Below are 18,756 nucleotides of genomic sequence, written 5' to 3' on the forward strand. Positions count from 1 at the left end.
TTTGTGTCCGCATTCACCCACCGAGTCATTTGGGTGTTTCCAGCTTTTCGCAATTAGGAATCACGTTGCTATAGACGTTGCCTGACGGGCCTCTGTGTGGACACATGTTTTCCCTCCCCCTGGGTGAACACCTAGGGGTGGGATTGCCGGGCTATAGACTAAGTGTACATGCGTCACTTTATGAGAGACTGCCAAGCTGTTTTCCAAAACAGCTCTACTATTGTGCAATGCGTAAGAATTCAAACGGCTCCGAATCTTTCCAGACACTTGTATTTTTGTTTGGGGCCAGGAAGGAGGACCAGAGGTCCCCAGGATGCTGGTATTGCCCTTCCTTAGCTGAGTGCTCATTACACCGGGGATTCAGGTGGTGAAAGTTCATCAAGCTATGAACCTGTATGTACACGTTTCTGTACTATAATAATTCTCGATAAAACTGTTTTTAAAACCCTACAACATATCTTTGAATAATTCCTCTCAATTAGCTAAAAATGTATTGAAATTTAAAATGTGTTTTTTCCGGAGTTCCCATCGTGGCTCAGCGGTTAATGAACCCGACAAGCATCCTTGAGGAGGAGGGTTCGATCCCTGGCCTCGCTCAGTGGGTTAAGGATCTGGCGTTGCCATGAGCTGTGGTGTAGGTCACAGACACAGCTCGGATCCTGTGTTCCTGTGGCTGTGGTGTAGGCCAGTGGCTACAACTCCCATTGGACCCCTCGCCTGGGAACCTCCATATGCCTTGGGTGTGGCCCTAAAAAGACAAAAAGACCAAAAAAAAAAAAATGTGTTTTTTCAGAGTTTCCTGGTGGCTCAGATGGTTAAGTCTCCAGTGTTGTCACTTCTGTGGACTTCTGTGGCTCAGGTCACTGCTGTAGCATGGATTCAATCCCCCTGGCCCAGGAACTTCTGTATGCCTCAGACACAGCCAACAAAAAAAAAAAAAAAAAAAAAAAAAAAAAATGTACTTTTTAAAAAACTGAAAAGAAAACCCTCAGTGTAAATACACAGTGGCCTCATTTCATAACCTCTAAGGTGTTTTTCCCCCAGTAGAATAAATGCGTGGTAAATATCTGAAAGGCAAACGAATATTTCTGAACATTTCAAGTCAGGAGGCTCAATCCAATAACGCCTCCATAATGATATTCCTCTCCTCATCACTTATCCACTTTTATTCTAAAGATTTCATATCGTCAAATCCTTAGTTGTGTTCAGAGTATAAAAATGAACTTTCGGTGGGTAAATAACGACCACAAAGGGGCACGAGGGGATGAGTATCAGTCTCATTTTCTCCTTGGGAGCAATGACTCAGCAGTCACTCAGCAGTCACGGCGACTTTTTAAAACATAAACACCACGAGTAATGTGCCTTGACTGCAGCATAAACTGAGGCACAGCGTGGCTAAGCCTCTTGCCTGCTGTCACTCAGCGAAAAAGTGAAGGAGGCCCTGACTTTTACCCATGAGACCTAGCACGGCCTTATAGTCAAATAATAAATCAACAACCATGAGGCCCGAGCTGAGTTTGCTGTTTAGCTCTTTCTGCATAGAAAGCGCCTGAGAGCCTCCGAGCCCTGAGACAGAGCTTGTAGACTGGAGCGTATCCTTCTGTCTTTAGTTCATCCGCTGCCATCAGAGTGGATGGCACAGAGGTAACAAACCTGACAAGCATCCATTAGGACACAGGTTCGATCCCTGGCTCTGCTGGCTCTGCTCGATAGGTTAAGGATCCGGAGTTGCTATGAGCTGCCATGTAGGTTACAGACGTGGCTCAGATCCTGCATTACTGTGGCTGTGGCGTAGACCTGCAGCTCTAATTCAACCCCTAGCTTGGGAACTAAAAAAAAAAAAAAAAAAAAAAAAAAAAAAAAAGCAGCTCTCCCAGCCTGTTTTACTCTTCATAATGCTCTACAGAAGCAGTTATGTGGTTCCCAGAGCTCTGCCGTGATAGGTGCCAGGTCCTCCCAATTCACTCAAAGTTGTCAGATTCCCCTACAAGAGAATGGGTTTCCCAAAGATATTTCCATTGTTGCCTGAAGCCCATCCTTCCTTCCTTCCTTCCTCCCTTTCTCCTTCCCTCCCTTTCTTTCTCTCTCTCTCCCCAAAACCCATTTTCTAGCAACACTCTACACTGGGGCTTTCTTTACAAGCATTTTCTGAAAAGGACCAGGCAGTAAATACTTCAGGTTTTTGTGGGCCGCAGGGTCTCTGCTCCAACTATTCAATTCTGCCCTTGCAGTGCAAAAGCAGCCACACAATACATAACCAAGAGGCACAGATGTATTCCAATAAAACTTTACTAGAAAAACAGACAGAGGGTCAGCAGATCCTGGCCGTAGACTCTGAGCTCCTTGAAAAGGAGAGCTTGTCTCATCTTTGTAATTTCAGCCTCAGCAGTAAAAACTGTCCCGATTTTACCAAAGAGGAAATAAAAGCACAGAAACTGATTTTGAGGAAGCCGAGCATAGAACCACAACTGGCTGTTTGGGTATATTTTCATTTGTGAATTGAACAGATACTGACTGCGCTTCTCATGTTAGAGCTGAGCTTGTTGTGAAAATTAAAGCAAACCCAAAGCAAAAGGATCTTGTCTTCACAAACTCTCCCACCTGGCTGGCCTCTCAGCAAACCTATCCCTTACAGGGTAAGGGCTACACCGCCTGAAACCATGAGATTGAACTGGATGTGATAGGTCTGTTGTTGCTGTTGTCTTTTCTAGGGCCACACCCAGGCCTATGGAGGTTCCCAAGCTAGGGGTCTAATTAGAGCTGTAGCTGCCAGCCTACGCCAGGGCCACTGCAATTCGGGACCCGAGCTGCATCTACTACCTACATCACAGCTCACGGCAACGCTGGATCCTTAACCCACTGGGCGAGGCCAGGGAATCTATCTGAACCCGCAACTGAGCCAAGACAGGAATTCCTGGATGTGACACTTCTTTTTTTTTTTTTGTCTTTTGTCTTTTTGTTGTTGTTGTTGTTGTGGTTGTTGCTATTTCTTGGGCCGCTCCCTCGGCATATGGAGGTTCCCAGGCTAGGGGTTGAATCGGAGCTGCAGCCACCGGCCTACGCCAGAGCCACAGCAACGCGGGGTCCGAGCCGCGTCTGCGGCCTGCACCACAGCTCACGGCAACGCCGGATCCTTAACCCACTGAGCAAGGGCAGGGACCGAACCCGCAACCTCATGGTTCCTAGTCGGATTCGTTAACCACTGAGCCAAGACAGGAATTCCTGGATGTGACACTTCTAAAGTGAGTTTCAGGTGCTCCCAGAGCTCAGAGCTGGGGAGCTGATCCCATCTTTGCACCCTCACTTTTCTGGGTCTGGCTTAGTTTCTTAGCCCAGGACCCCAAGACGAGTTTTTTATAAGACAAGTTTTTTATAACTGTCTGAAAATAAAGCCTTTTGGATTATTCCCTTTGAGATGGTCTTTCACAGACAGGCTCTGGTTTGGACTTGGGGGGACTGGAGAAAGTTTTAGACTCGGGTACAATCACAAAACTTGTAACTTACGAAGCTACTTCGAACGAAGGTCAAGTCCCATACGCTTTCCTCTACACTGTTTTGCTCCAGTTATTCCACGTCTCACAATCTCAAAACATCTCGAGAGGCTCAGTTTCAGGGTCTGTAAAACCGGGGCTAAGCGCCTCACAGCAGTTAAATCACAGAACCAAGCCCAGCGCTTGGCACGTTGTAGGCGCTCGAAACACGCCGGCCGCGGTCTCGACTGTTACTTGCTTCTGGGATCCCCGGCGCCTGCCCCCGGGGCTGTGGATGGAGTCTAGAGAGGGCGGGCACGTCGCAGGGTCCCCCCCCTCGGGTGACCTGCACGCCAACGTCATAGGTCTGGGCTCACCCAGCCCAGCCGTGGCACCTCGGTCCCCACAGGGCGGGGTCCACAGTCCCAGCGGAGCCCAAGCACCACCACTTCCGCCAGCGATCGGTCCGAAACTGCCGCTTCCGGCCCGCGCGGGACTTCGCCCGAGCCGCCCCGCGGTGGGCGGAGCCCTGACGCGGCCACGCCCCTCGCTTCCGGCTCGAATCCGGCAGCACCAGGAGCCGCCGGGCTGTTCTGAGCGTCAGCCGAGGCTGCCCCGCCCTCCAGGACCCGCCCTCTCGTGACGTCATCTCCGGGGCGGTCCGGGCGGGGCCGGAGCCCTGGCGGCTGCTCTGAGCTGTCCTGGCTCTCGGTCGTGCTGCTCCACTGCTGGCCACGTCCCCACACCGACCGCGGGCGCTTCCCCGCCGCCCGAGGGCCGCCGGGCCGCCGCAGGCCTGCCGCGCCCGGGTAAGGGGCCTGCTCTGCCGTCCGGGGAGCTGTTGTCACCGCTGCCTGAACCGGCTTGGGGCTGAGAGAGGGAGGTGGGGGACAGGAGGAGGGGTGTATAGGGGCACGGGAGGCAGAGGAGGGGACCTTCGGGCACGGGAGGCATAGTAGGGGCATGGGGGCCCGGGAGGCAGAGGAGGGGACCTTCGGGCACGGAAGCAGAGGAGGGGACCTTCGGGCACGGGAGGCAGAGGAGGGGGCATGGGGGCCCAGGAGGCAGAGGAGGGGACCTTCAAGCACGGGAGGCATAGTAGGGGGCATGGGGGCACGGGAGGCAGAGGAGGGCATCTTCGGGCACAGGAGGCAGAGAAGGGGACAAGGGAAAAAATGAATGGGGACACTGCAAGCTGGTGAGGATTGGAGGTGAGAAGTAGGAGGAGAGGAAGGAATAGGAGTCAGTTGGGGACCGAGACTCCCAAGGAGGATGGATGGGAGCCCAAGGAGGCAGGAGAAGGGCTTACGGGGACCCCAAGCCAGAGAAGAGGCTGGGTGAGTTCAGTTTGGGACAGAGGAGGGGAAAGTCGGGACGCTGCCATATGGGTGGGGAGACAAACAGTCTTGCCGGCCAAGGTTGGGCCCCAGGAAGTGTTATGCTCAAAGAGAGTTGGCCCTTTTGGCAAGCCAGGCGTTCTCTACCTGGAAGGGGGTCGTGCATTTCCATCTACCTGCCTGCCTCCCCCATGTGAGTCTGGGCACCTATGTAGTGGGTGCAGTTAGCTGTTAGGAGTCAGCATCCACATAGTTGGCCATAAAACGTAAATTTCTACTTAGACATCTGCCTCGACGATAAACTTTCTTTTCCCCTCCCTGGAGGAAGCATCTCGAAAATTTCAATCCAGATTTTCTCCTTACATGCTAGACTTGCCTGACGGACAGAGGAATGTCAGATTTACCCACACAGCCCGCAAGAAGTAGGCTCTTGCTCAGAGCATTTAGCCTGATACCAAAACTTGCAGAAACCTGGAAGGAAGCAGTGTAATTAAGATGTTATCTAGTGCGCCAGATTCCCATCTGCCACAGAGACACATCCTTTGGACCACAGGACAATGTCTATATGCACAAAACCACAAGCCTGTGTTCCTTGGGTTCTGATACCAAAGTTCAGCCAGGTGACGTGTCAAGACAGGTATCTGTGGTCTGCCCTGTATTTGTTTCCGCAATCCCTGCTCCTTGGTGTGTTTAGTTTCCCCAGCTTGGGGTAGCAGCTGGGGCCACATTGCTGCTGATCAGTAAGTTCCTAGTGTGATGGAATGGGTGGGGGGGGCGGGTAACGCCTGAGTTGGGCCCAAGAACCTGTGTAAGCCAGAAAAAGGAATTAGGCAGCTTAGAGTCTATGTCATGTAACTTGCACGCAGCACCCTGTGTATAACAGTTTCATAAAAGTTAAAAATCAAGCCAAGATTGGGAACACGAGAAATCAGAGACAGGAGGTGTTGAGACTTAGCACAACATCAAGGACCAGAGAAGGATCGGGAAGTTGGCACCCCGGGGGCCCATTATGTGGGTGCCTTTCCAAGAGAATGTTGCCTGGCCTGTGGGGGCGCTGCCCCCTGAACAAGAGGAACTCCCAGCATGGCCTGCCCTCCTGTCTTCCACCTGCCTTGCTCTCCTCGAGACTAACTGAGCCCTTCTGGCCCAGAGGTCCCTTGCCTTTTCACCTGCTGTAGTCTGAGACCTTGATAATAACTGGCCAGACCCTTATGGAAGGCTCACTAAAGCCTCTGCAGGGGAAACTATCATTCTAAGTCTATGCAGTGCTTTGTCCGCCCTGAGTCAGCTTAGATTAGCACAGGTCCTCGCGTGGGGATCTTGGCATTTAGAATATGCTGGTGGACAATGGAGGCAGGACCATACCAGAGAGCTGAAGTCATGGCACGAGGACTTGTTCTTGAGTCTGCACAGCGGCCAATTCCTGTGCCTGTTCGAGGGATCACCAGCCCCACGGGCTGAGCGCATAAGCAACGAGGGCCCCCAGCAGAGCTTTCCTGAGAGACTCGCTGCGTTTCCCCAGAGAGCTGCAGGGAGATGCTTCTTGTGCGTGCACCCACCTTGTATGTGTAGCTATCTCTGTGCATGATTGCGCACACACGTGTGTGGCTGCACGCGTACATGCATGGCAGTGTGTGTGCCTCTGTAGCTGTGTGCCCATGAGTGTGAATCCATGCATACGTGTGTGTGCAGGCAGGTATCCGTGATGGGTAGTAGGCCCGTAGTGGTCCTCAGGCATCACCCCCTAGTGATAGCGGCTGCTCTAGGAGGTGATGAGTTTCTTTCATCTCCTGAGTTTACGTTAGATATTCCTCAAAAAGAGAATCATTCATGCCAGCTAATAGCTTCACGTTACAACTGTGCTCCTGGATTCCTGCAAAGTTTGGTGGGCTCCTAGAAAAATGCATCTCCTAGTATGTAAATCATGAAGTTTCTCTAAATTATTAATATCTAAGTGTAAAACTGTATCACATAGGATTCCTCTGCCTTTCTGCCTTAAAAATCAAGACATTTTTTTCTCCATCGGAGCCTCTGAGGGGTGCTTTCCAAGAGTAATCTGTTAAAAAAAAGAAAAAAAGAATTCCCACTGTGGCGTGGTGGGTGGTGGATTAAGAATCCAACTGCAGCAGCTCAGGTCACTGCTGAGGCACAGAGTCGATCCCCAGCCTGGCACAGTGGGTTAAGGATCAGGTGTTGCCACAGCTGTGGTTCAGATTCAGCCCCTGACCTGAGAACTTCCATCTGCCATGGATGCGGCCATAAAAAAAAAAAAAAAAAAAAAAAAAAAAGGAGTTCCCTGGTAGCTCAGCAGGTTAAAGATCTGGTGTTGTCACTGCTGCAGCATAGGTTTGATCCCTGGCCTGGGACCTTCTGCATGCTACAGGCACAGCCAAAAATAATAATAATAATAATCCTTTTTAAAAAAGGATGTGAAGTAGAAAGTGAAACCCACAGAAAATTCCTTTGCCAGGGATCCTCTTTGTTCATGTTCTGGTGTGAGTTTTTTCAAACTCCTCGGCAACTATCTATCAATAAAAGCAGGGTCATGTGTGGATGCTGTTGTGTGACCTGCTTTTTTTGACTTCACATGTGCTCTACATCCTCCCATGTCAATAAATAGAAATTTGCATACTTTCCAACACCTGCCATAGAATTTTACATATGGATGAGACCAAATTTGGCAGAACTTTTCTGACTTTTCCCTGTGATACCCATGATGGACTCCATCGTGTGTCTCCATCTTTGGACGTCCGTCCAGTTGGTTCCTTAGAAGAAAATCCCAGCAGTGGAAAGTGGGGCATCAAACGTTTTGACCCGGAAACGTTTAATGCATTTTGTCATTTCCCGGTATCATGACCAAGGCAATGCGGGGATGTGGGTCCCTCCCTCCAGTCTTACTAGAGCTGTTCCCCTTTCTCTGGCCGCACCCGCGGCACATGGAAGTTCCCACGCTTGGGGTCGAATAGCTGCAGCTGTTGGCCTGCACCACAGCCACAGCAACGCCAGCTTCGAGCCAGGTCTCCAGCCTACATTGTGGGAACACCGGATCCTGAACCCACCGAGTGGGGCCAGGGATCGAACCCACATCCTCACAGAAACTATATCTGGTTCTTTCCCCGCTGATCCACAACAGGCACTGCCCCTCCTTCCAGTCCTACTGGGTCCCCCCTCCCCCTCCCCCACTGCCACCAGGCTTTTCTTACGGAGTGTTTACTCTTTTTCAAACCCCAGATGCAGCTGTCACCAGAGTGGAGCATCCGCCTGGGTCCCACGTGTGCCACAGAGTGTGCCATGGCCTGGAAGTGCCCCTCAGAGCCACTCTCGCCTCCTGCAAAGCGCAGCCTGCCCTGGCGAGCACACGGTGCCAGGCCCACAGCTCTCCAAGGAAGATGGTCCAGCCTGGGGGCACCCTGATCACCTGCTACTTGTGAGTGTCCACAGCCTGCCAGTGGGGCCGCTGCTCAGTGACTGGGTCTGTGAGCCCCGAGCGGGCCCCCAGGGGATTTGCGGGGGCCCCTAGGGTGGGCAAAGGAAGGGCAGTGAAGGTCAGAGGGCCGAGCCCCGCAGAGACCAGGAGAGCCCGGTCTGCGGCAGTCGGAGCTTCTGCCTTCCTGGGTGGCCCGGGAGGGTGCCCCACGGGAAGGATGGGCACCGCGTGGTCTCCTGTGCCCTGCAGGTCATGGGACCATGGGAGCCCCTTGCCCAGGCGGGGGCGCTGCTCCTCACTGATGCAGGGGGGAAGGGGGCACCACTTGGCAGAAGGGGCCCCAGGAGGAGACAGGCTAGTGGCTGTCCCGGGCCCAGAAATGGGACTGTTCTTGCCTGTTCCAGGGTGGGGGGCTGGACGGGAAGGAGGAAGTCCATTCAGCCCCTTGAATCAGTTCCTCCTGCTTTCGTGGGGCATCAGCCCCAACGTTTACTAAAGCGCCAGAGCAAGGGTGGCAGACCATGGCCTGGGGGCCAAGTCCTACCTGCCACCTATTTTTGTCAATAAAGTTTCGTGGGGACACAGCCACAGCCGCCCTGTACCTGTGGCCACAGCTGCTTTTCAGGCTTGTGTAGCAAAGACAGAGACCATGGGGCCCAGAAAATCGAAAATACTTGCTATCTAGCTCTCTCTCTTTTTTTTAACAGCTGCACCTGCGGCATGTGGAAGTTCCCAGGCTAGGGGTCGAATCAGAGCTGCAGCTGCCAGCCTCCACCACAGCCACAGCCACGCCAAATCCTTAACTCACTGAGTGAGGCCAGGGATCAAACCCACATCTTCATGGATGCTAGTAGGTTCTTAACCCACCGAGCCACAAGGGGAACTCCTATCTAGCTCTTTACGGAGAAAAGTTTGCTGATCCTGCTCTTGAGATTTGTCGTGAGGGGGCAGCGGAAGCACCGGGCTGCATTTGGAAAGCCCATCACGTCACCCCCCGCCCCCAGCGGACCCCAGATCCAGGGCTCAGACTTGGGGAGCACGTGGGGGCTCAGTGGTGGTGGCATTTTAAATGCATTCAGTACACGTGACTGGCCAGAGAGCCGCTTAAATGCGTTTATTTACGGAGCGCACAGCTGCATCTGCTTCAGCGGGGGGAGAGGGAGCCCTTTGTGCGGAGCCCGCCCCTCGTGGGTCCCTCCCACTCCTGACATTGCGCTGTTTCTTCTCTCCCCCCCGCCCCCCACTTGCTTCTGTCAGAACAAAGAACGCCTTTTGCCCAGATGCAAATCTGTGGTTTGTCGTCCCGTCCCGAGGGACCTTTTTAAACCTGGAAGACACCACGGGCCCTTAGGGACTGTCTTGGCGGGAAAGGGCACCGCAAGGCCAAACTAAAGTTAGTGACTCCGGAGGGAGGTCGGGGAGTGGGCCAGCCTGCCCGCAGAGTGTGGGCTCCAAGGGGTTTTTCCAGTCCTGGGGCCACTTTGCCACAGTCCCTGCTGCCCACAGGAGGCAGAAAGCCTTATGCTACACGGGAACTGCTTTGGGGGGCTCCCAGCAGGGCCGGAAGTGCTCCTTGTTGAGTGGGGGGGGCGCAGCCGAGGCTAAGCCAGGCCCTGGGCTGGAACGGCAGCTGTTTCATGTGTCCGGTGGGGGGTGTGCACGGGGAGAGGCCGGGGGATCAGCCATGTGGAAGGGCTCCGAAGTTCTCCCCGGAGAGCAGGGGCTTTAAGCAGGGGAGGTGGGTCAGCTTTATGGCTTACAAAGGTCTTCCTGGCAGCTGTGGCATGGCAGATGGGGCAGGACCAGGACGGGGACGCTTGAAGGGGACCCTCGGGGCTGCGGGGGCACGGGCGAGCCAGCCTGGTCGCGGGGCCTGGAGAGCAGCAGTTAGCATCGGCCTCGTCTCATTCAGAGTGACTTGAACGCCCCCTTAGTTCTAAGGGCGGGGCCAACAACCGCCCCCAGTGTCTTCAGGCAGGACTGACTTTGGAGACACCTTGGGGAGCCCCAGGCGGCCCCCAGGCTCCCAGCACGCCTGTGCCCGTGTCGAGTGTTAGTCGCGGGACTAACCGTGACTGCTCAAGCTGGGCCCCTGTCCAGGGAGGGCTCGGGCCTTGAGGGCGGCCACGGGGCGAGGAGTGGTGGCCCGCCCCAGTTTCAGCCCCGGGCTCCCCGGCTCCCCCTCCCTCTTGCCCCGCCAGGTGGACCCCATCCGTCTTTCAGATCGGGGCTCAGGTGTTACTTACCCCGGAAACGTAGCCTTCGCCGCCTGCCCAGGTGCGTCTCCCCCCTGTCTCCCCACCCTGAGTCATGCCCCTGCTTTATGCTTGCACCAGCTTGCAGTGACCTCTTTTCTATGTCTCGCCCTGGATGCAGGCTCCCTAGAGGAGGGAGCTGTGTGACTTTATTCTGTATTTATTTTTTTGTCCTTGGTGCACTCCCTGGCACAAGAGCAGGTACTCGGGGGATACTGGATGAATGGATGGGTGGCCGGCTTGGCTGAGCGATGGGTGAATGGGTGACGGTTGGGTGGAAGGATGATGGGGTGGCTGATGGCTGGCCGGATAGGTGGCCTCTCTCCGTGTGACCAGTCATCACAGGGAAGTCACTGGGCCTGCTTTGGGTCCTGCAGGCCCCTGGAGACGTCGAAGACGACGTGGATGAGCTCAGTGATTGGAAGGCCGTGGCGCTGCAGACGTAGCCACGTCTGGGCCCTCTCCCTGCTGCTCTTTCAAATTCTGAACTCTGGGACCGCACAGCGAGACACAGTCAAAACTGGGTCAAGAAGTGCTTGAGACCCGTCGAAGCAGGCACTGGGCGGGTCACTGGACACCTGGCTGAGATGCTCTGCTCCTCCTGGGCGCCAGGCCACGGTGCAAACACTTGGCTCGGTTGGCACCCTGGGCCCTGCCGGAGCCCTCCGCAACCAGGGCAGTGCCCTGGACGAGGCCGCGTGCGACTGACCCAGCGCCCTCCCTCTTGACCACAGATCTCCCGGCCACCCAGCAGGGAACCGTTAGCAGCCTGAGGAGCGGCCGGCTGGGAGCTTCGGGGACCGCTCAGCCTTGCTCCCCGCACACCCACAAGATGTGGGCAGCCCTCGTGCTCGTGTGGATCTCCTCCTGGTCCTTATGTGAAAGCCAGGCGGCTCCCCAGCACCCACGTAAGTGAAAAAGCTGCGCGACTGCTGGGCAGGCCTGCCAGAGCCTCTGGATACCCGGCTGGGAGGGCCCGGTGGAGGGAGGGGCAGGCTCCTCCAGGGTCCGGGTGGGACCCAGCCTCTGAGCCCCGAGGGCGTTACCTGCCCGCCCCCGTGACGTTTCACTTCTGCCACCAAGCGGATCTTTACGGGGCAGTTTGTGCTTTCACACATCACATATTTTAGTGGTGCTTCTACTCTCTGCCAGGCACTGCACCGCCAGGGACACAGCTGTGACTCCTTTCAGAAAGCCAAGAATCCCAGGGAGTTCCCGTCGTGGCGCAGTGGTTAGCGAAACTGACTAGGAACCATGAGGTTGCGGGTTCGGTCCCTGCCCTTGCTCAGTGGGTTAAAGGATCCGGCGTTGCCGTGAGCGGTGGTGTAGGTTGCAGACGCAACTCGGATCCTGCGTTGCTGTGGCTGTGGTGTAGGCCGGTGGCTACAGCTCTGATTCGACCCCTAGCCTGGGAGCCTCCATGTGCCGCGGGAGCAGCCCAAGAAATGGCAAAAAGACAAAAAAAAAAACCCAAACAAACAATTCCTGTACAGCATGAATATCTGGCCAACAGCTCATCTGCTTTGTAGACCTGGGCGTGTGTTTGGTGGGGTTTGTTTGTTTGTATGTGGAAGTTCCCAGGCCAGGGATCGAACCCGCACCACAGAAGCAATTTGAGCCACTGCAGTGACACCACCAGATCCTTAGAGACCCTTAACCCTTAACCTGCCTCGCCGCAGGAGAACTCCTGATGGTTTTTTTTTTTTTTTTAATGGTGAATCACACCTGTAATGTGAGACTTTGATATTTTGGGAATTGGATCAAAGAGTCGAGCTCTGAAGCCTTCAGTGGGCTGGGGGTTCAGAGCGAGCAAGGGAGTGTTGAAATCAAAGAGCCGAGCGCCTCTGATGGGCTGCGGGCCAGCGGTGTGCAGTGAGATGAGAGGGAAGCGTGTCGCCTTTCTTCTCCCGGGGCTGGGAAGACGGGCACCGTTCGGCCACCCGGGCCAGCCCCACGGCTGGAATTGAAGGTGATCTCTGACCAATCCACCTGCACAGGATTGAAAGTGACGTATCTTATTCTCCCTCTTCCGACTCTAAGGGTACCCAGTCCTCAACGAGACGGATGATTCAGAGAAAAACTCATCCGCCGAAACAGTTACACGAGCCTTTACTAACACACCTGCAAGGATGACCTCGGCAGCACCTTCTCCCATCGCGTTGACCAAAGGGACTTGGGCAGGCAGCTCCACCTCTCCTGCGGTCCCCGCAGGGACCACACACAGGACAGACATGGGCGCTTCAGTGACAGCAGAAGGGACCCCTGACAGAGCTGCCTCCAGGGCGCTCACTCTGTCCTCCCCAGTGTCTGCCTGGCAGACCCCGTCCCCCAGCACTGCCCGCAGCCCACCCCACACCCCGGCGCCTGATGGCAGCACGTGGTCAAGGCCAGTGACGCCAACGATGCCCATGCCACCCACGCCGGCCACAGGTGCTCAGACCAGTGCTGTGACCCCAGCAAGTGCCAGCGGCCCCACAGATACACACAGTCCTCCCACGCACACCCCCAGTCACTCCACAGCCAGCCCCGTGACCCCGAGTTCCCAAGCACTTAATGTGTCCACACGAGGCCCCACCATCCAGACGCCGCTGGCCCAGACTGTGGCTGACATGGCAAGTGGGCCCGCACCCACCCTCTCGAACACAACCTCAGAGCCCACCACACCCTCCTTGGCTTCTGTGCCCACGACAGTGGGGACCACAACCAAGACATCCGAGCCAGCTGCCAGCACAGCACCTGCATCTCACACCAGCCTGGTCCCCAAAGTGGAGTCCCCAGCCCTCACGACGCGGCCAGGCCCTCCCGCGTCCACGCCAGGGGCCACGGGCCCAGGCACAACTCAGGCACCAGAGCAGCCCGAACCTGAACCCATGCCTGGCACGGCTTCCACGGGGCCGCCCCCTGGGAGCTCAGGGGGTTCCAAGGCGCCAGCCACAGACCCGTGCCAGCTCAGCACCCAGGGCCGATACCTGGTGGTCTCCAGCGAGCCCCTGGCCCTGGCGTCCGTGAACAGAAGTTTCCTCCTGGCGGTGCTCTTGCTGGGGGTCACCCTCTTCGTCCTTGTCCTGGCTCTGTTTGCCCTGCAGGCCTACGAGAGCTACAAGAAGAAGGACTACACGCAGGTGGACTATCTCATCAACGGCATGTACGCCGACGCCGAGATGTGAGGCCCGGCCCGCCTCCGCCTGCCAGAGCCCCAATCAAGTGCTTCCAGACTCTTGGTACTGCTTAGGAGACATGCCCGATGCCTCAGCACATTTAACTGCTGTCAGATGAATTCCGCCATCACTAAAGAGTTGCTGCTTTTTTCATATTTATTTTTGTACCGATCATGTTGGCCAGCAGGCCGCGATTCGGCCGCGGGGCGGGGCAGGCACCCTGGGGTGGGTTCTGACCTGGATTAAAGCAATGACCCTTTCGGCTCAGGCCCTGTCTCCCCATTTGTGTGGGTTGCATCCCGCACCCCCCCATCACCTCCGGGGGAGCCTTTTCAAGATGCAGCAAGTGACAGGTGTGCTTTCGTAAACGTGTCATATGATGGGAGGCCTTGGAGGGCTGCCACATCCGTGCCACTCTCTTGGGCTTTGCTCTTGGCCCCGGGCCTGCCAACCCTGGGCGGGAGGAGTTCCGGCCTTTGAGGGTCTCTGGTACCACAGGATGGAGCCCCGATCTCTTTCTTCTGGACTGCTAGGTGGTGCACGCTCGGAGCCTGGTTCGGGCATGAGGGAGCCCCGTGCAGGGTGCAGACCACACGGGAGCTGCCAGGTCGGCCTGGACCTGCGCAGACCAGGCTCTCAGAGACTCTGCACAGCTCACCTTGTGCCTTTGAAATCCCACAGGCCCCTGCAGTGGGACGGTCACCTTGCCCCAGGTCACCCCACACCCAAGGGAGCCCCAGGCCTGAGTGAGCCCTGGGCCCTCCCCTCAGCAGGACAACGGCCCCGAGTTCCAGGCTCTACATGCCCAGCAGCCCTCAGAGCCAAGACTAAGTCCTGGTCGTGTGCCAGACACTGCTCTGGTGTCATTCATTCGGCCCCCACCCCCACCCCAGGAGACAGACCAGTGCTGTGCCCCCACTTTACAGGTGAGGCCACTGAGGCCCAGAGTCGGGGTTAAACTGGAGCCTGGCTCGTGCTCTCTCTCTCTCTCTCTCTCCCTCCCTCCTCCTTCCTTCCCAGACTTCTGAGCATAATTGCATTGATGGTACTGGGAAACTATTTTTATTCTTTTGTGGGATTTTTCTTGGCCATGCCCAGAAAGTTCCGTGGTCAGGGATTGAACCCGTGCTACAGCAGTGACAGTGAGCCACAGCAGGAACCATGCCGGATCCTTAACCCACTGAGCCACCAGGGAACTGCCCAGCTCCCTCTTTTAACTACTTTGTTTTACCGCTACTAATAAATAATCTGCCCAGGATTATTAATAATACTAAAGAGCCATCCTAAATAGTAATTAATACTTCATAACAGTCCCAGCTAATAATTAACCATCTGCCCAGGCTTTGGCTTTCCGTTCTCTCCGCCCACCCGCCCAGGGCCGCACGCGAGGCCGTGTCCCCAGCCGGGCCTGAAGCTGTGAACTGCGGGGCCTGGAGCCAGTTGGCGTGTTGTGGCCTCGGCCTCCTCACCTGCGAGACGGGAGACGGGCGCCTGTGCCGTGGGCTGGGGGCGTGCTGCCTGGCGAGGTTCGGGGAGACCCTTCCGTCCGGACTCTGGCCTCCCCATCACGGAGCCCCTGAGCCAGGCCTGCACGTCCAGCATGTGGTTTAAACCCTGCCTCCTCCCCGAAGGGCTTCGAAGGGCCCCAAGGAAAAGGCAAAGACAGTGGCCTCCCGAACCGAACGAGGCAACGCGAGCCGAGGGTGGAGGGATGTACGGGGCTGGGAGGAGAGGGGAGAGTGGGCCTCGCCGGTCTTTAGCTCCCCGGGCCCCCCAGCCCACCTTTTCTCCATCTTTTTTGGACCCTTTTCCTGCCCAGGAGCCATGCTGTGCATCCTGACAGCTGGGCGGCAACCAGCCTGTGCCCTGTGTTTCTCAGAGTGGACCCGTCACTCCCCTGAGCCCATCCGCTGTGGGGTCACAGGTGCTGGCGCAGCCAGGGAAGGTGCCACCCTCACGGATCTGACCTCCAGGCCACCCTGCAGCTCTGCCCTTGAGTCTGAGAAGCCACCTGCTGTCTGGACCAGGCAGCTCTCCACGTCAGGACAGAGAATCGGGGCTTCAGAGGATGCCCTAGCGAGAGGCAGGCCACCGCTCCATGCCCTGCTGGCATCACCCCTGCGGCATGGGCAGTACTGGCCCGTCCAGGGCTGGCTCCACACCCTGGCTGGTTGAGTCTCCCTCGACAGAGACAGAGCTCCAGGCCCCCAGAAGCCACAGCAAGGGTGCCTTGCTCCTTCCCGGGATGGAGGCCAAGGGGAAACTCACAGCCTTAGCTTGTGACCAGGGGCCTCTGCCTGGTAGCCCTCCCTCCAGGGAGTGGGGGTGTGGCGTGCCGCGGGGCCTGCCTGTCCCCTGTCCCAGCCAGGACGGCACGTCCTTCTGCCTGTGGAGACGTGGTTGTGCTCCTCACCCCGCCTTCCCGGGTCCTGTTCCCAACCACCCACCATCATTTTGGCCCCGTGGTGGGGCCAGATTCATAGCATGCCAGGCCACGCTCAGCACCAGCCCCAGGAATGCACTTGGCCCTCAGGCCAAGCCAATGGCGTGGCTGAGCTCGAAGGTTCTACCTGAACTGGAAGCCTGTGCTGCGTGCTTGAGTCCTGCTGGCCATCCTAACTCAGTCGTGGGCCTCTCCCGGGCCGAGTCCTTCCCGCTGCCCTGCCTGGGGCCCTCACAATGCAAACCTGACCACCCTCTCCCTGCCGACGGCCCTTCCCAGGACAAAGACCAAGCTGCTCCTCCGGGCGCTCCAGGCCGGGGCACACCTCCCAGTGGGTCCTGGCCCAGCAGAGCCTGAGGGGAGCTCACGGGAGACGGAGACCACGGAGGCCCCCTCCACAGAGGCCTGAGCAAACCGGGAGGGGCGGCGTGTCTGAGTCCCAGCCTGCGCCCTGCCTTGGAGGCCACCAGACGGAGGGGGTGGTGTGCAGGCAGGAAAGTCCCCTTCGGCCTCAGCTCCTCAGGCCAGTTCAGTGCTTGCTGTTTGCCAATCAACTGGGGACTCAGACTTGAAGCTGCCCGGCGCCCCCCCGCCCCCCGCACTCCCCCGGGGCAGCCGCAGTGCCGTGGCTGACAGTGACAGTAAGAGGGCACATACGAGTCCCCTGACCCACCCCGGGTGCTCAGGGCCAGCTGCCTGGCATGGGGGACTCAGAGCCAGGGGCAGGGACTGTGGTTGGCTCAGTGCCCGGAGCCACACCGGCGGGAGGAGTAGGTCCCTATTTGATGGATGAGAGTCCGAGAGGAAGGTGCTAGAAGCCCAAGGTGAACCAAGAGCCGGATTCAGAGCTTGGCCCTCAAAGGGGCTTTCTGCCTTTCACGGTGAGGAAACCGAGGCACGGGAAGGCCCAGATGCCCGCCCAAGGTCACTTTCCAAGCAAGTGGCAGGACAGGATTCACTCCTGGTCAGTTGTCGGCAAATGAGGGCCGCCCTGCAGAGGCCGGCGGGATCCTCTCGCTACGGAGCCGCATCCTCAGGCCAGCGAAGTCCGAGGGCTCCCCCTGGTGGCCGAGGCTGCACCCTTCATCCCCGGTGCTGACCCCGGCCAGAGACACAGGCTGGTCCCCTTCATCCACCGTGCCCGCCCAAGCCCTGGCTTTGCCCAGGGTTGGGGAGCCCCTCCAGCCCAGCTCCCCTGGCCCCAGGACGCCTTCCTGGTCACCCCACAATGGAAGAGCTCGCCATCTCAGTGCTCCCAGATCAGGTCTCTCCTATCGCGGGCTGCATGTTCTCTGCGGAATCCTGTCATTTGTGTCTGCACCTGTCTCACCGCCAGAGGGAGCCTGCAGTAAACTCACATTCAGGCCCCTGAACTTCTGTCCCAGAACCCCGCCAGCTGGGTCGCTTGGGGCGTGCTCTCACACTCAGCCACGATTTTTATACCTACAACTTTGCTTAAAAAACAAAATAGGAGTTCCCGTCATGGCGCAGTGGTTAACGAATCCGACTAGGAACCATGAGGTTGCGGGTTCGGTCCCTGCCCTTGCTCAGCGGGTTAACGATCCGGCGTTGCCGTGAGCTGTGGTGTAGGTTGCAGACGTGGCTCAGATCCTGTGTTGCTGTGGCTCTGGCGTAAGCCAGTGGCTACAGCTCCGATTCGACCCCTAGCCCAGGAACCTCCATATGCCGTGGGAGCGGCCCAAAGAAATAGAAAAAAGACCAAAAAATAAATAAAAAATAAAATAAAATTCCTATAAAAAAAAAAAAACCCACAAAATAATGCTGGAGTTCCCGTCGTGGCACAGTGGTTAATGAATCCAACTAGGAACCATGAGGTTGCAGGTTCGGTCCCTGGCCTTGCTCAGTGGGTTAAGGATCCAGTGTTGCCATGAGCTGTGGTGTAGGTCACAGATGCGGCTCAGATCCCGCGTTGCTGTGGTTCTGGCGCAGGCCAGCGGCTACAGCTCCAATTCAACCCCTAGCCTGGGAACCTCCATGTGCGGTGGGAGCGGCCCAAGAAATGGCAAAAAGACAAAAAAAATAATAATAATAATGCTATTTGCAGTGACATGGATGGACCTAGAGATTATTACACTAACTGAAGTCAAAGACAAACATCATGTGATATCACATATGTGGAATCTAATAAAAAATTATTTAAAAGTTCCTGTTGTGGCGCAGTGGGAATGAATCCAGCTAGGAACCACGAGGTGGTGGGTTTGCTCCCTGGCCTTGCCCAGTGGGTTAAGGATGTGATGTTGCTGTGAGCTGTGGTGTAGGTTGCAGATGCAGCTCTGTGGCTCTTGTGTAGGCCGGAGGCTACAGCTCCAATTAGACCCCTAGCCTGGGAACCTCCATATGCTGTGGATGCGGCCCTAAAAAGACAAAAATAAAATAAAATAAAATAAAAACTGGCTATTTTATTTTTAAGGGTCAACAATACATCCATATTGTTGACCTTCATTATTTGTGGATTCTGTATCCGCAAATTCACCTTTAGCTAAAATTTATTTGTAACTCTAAAATCAACACTCTGGGTGCTTTTGTGGTCATTTGTGGACATGCACATGTGCAGAGGGGTGAAAGTGTGGTCACCAGGGGCCACGGCCCCAGCTGAAGTCAAACTGGGTGATAGCCCACCTTGTTCCCCTGCTCATACTCTAAAT

The 18,756-nt window shown here is 56.3% G+C and overlaps 1 protein-coding gene across 3 annotated transcripts; it reads left to right on the plus strand.

The window, feature by feature from the left end:
• Positions 4,102 to 13,914, plus strand: C2H11orf24 (chromosome 2 C11orf24 homolog). Of its 3 annotated transcripts, none has more exons than XM_013994015.2 (5): positions 4,114 to 4,279; positions 8,039 to 8,234; positions 10,436 to 10,511; positions 10,867 to 11,397; positions 12,530 to 13,914. In XM_013994015.2, exons 4-5 carry the CDS (start codon positions 11,322 to 11,324, stop codon positions 13,654 to 13,656), a joined length of 1,203 nt encoding a protein of 400 aa, XP_013849469.1. In that variant the 5' UTR covers positions 4,114 to 4,279; positions 8,039 to 8,234; positions 10,436 to 10,511; positions 10,867 to 11,321; the 3' UTR covers positions 13,657 to 13,914. The 3 variants fall into 3 exon arrangements, with proteins under 3 accessions (XP_003480702.1, XP_013849469.1, XP_020938383.1); XM_021082724.1 differs by lacking the exon at positions 10,436 to 10,511 and having other exon boundaries at positions 10,867 to 11,125; positions 11,224 to 11,397; XM_003480654.4 differs by lacking the exon at positions 10,436 to 10,511 and having other exon boundaries at positions 4,102 to 4,279; positions 11,224 to 11,397.

This window comes from Sus scrofa, chromosome 2, assembly GCF_000003025.6.
Source record: "Sus scrofa isolate TJ Tabasco breed Duroc chromosome 2, Sscrofa11.1, whole genome shotgun sequence".
NCBI lineage: Eukaryota > Metazoa > Chordata > Mammalia > Artiodactyla > Suidae > Sus > Sus scrofa.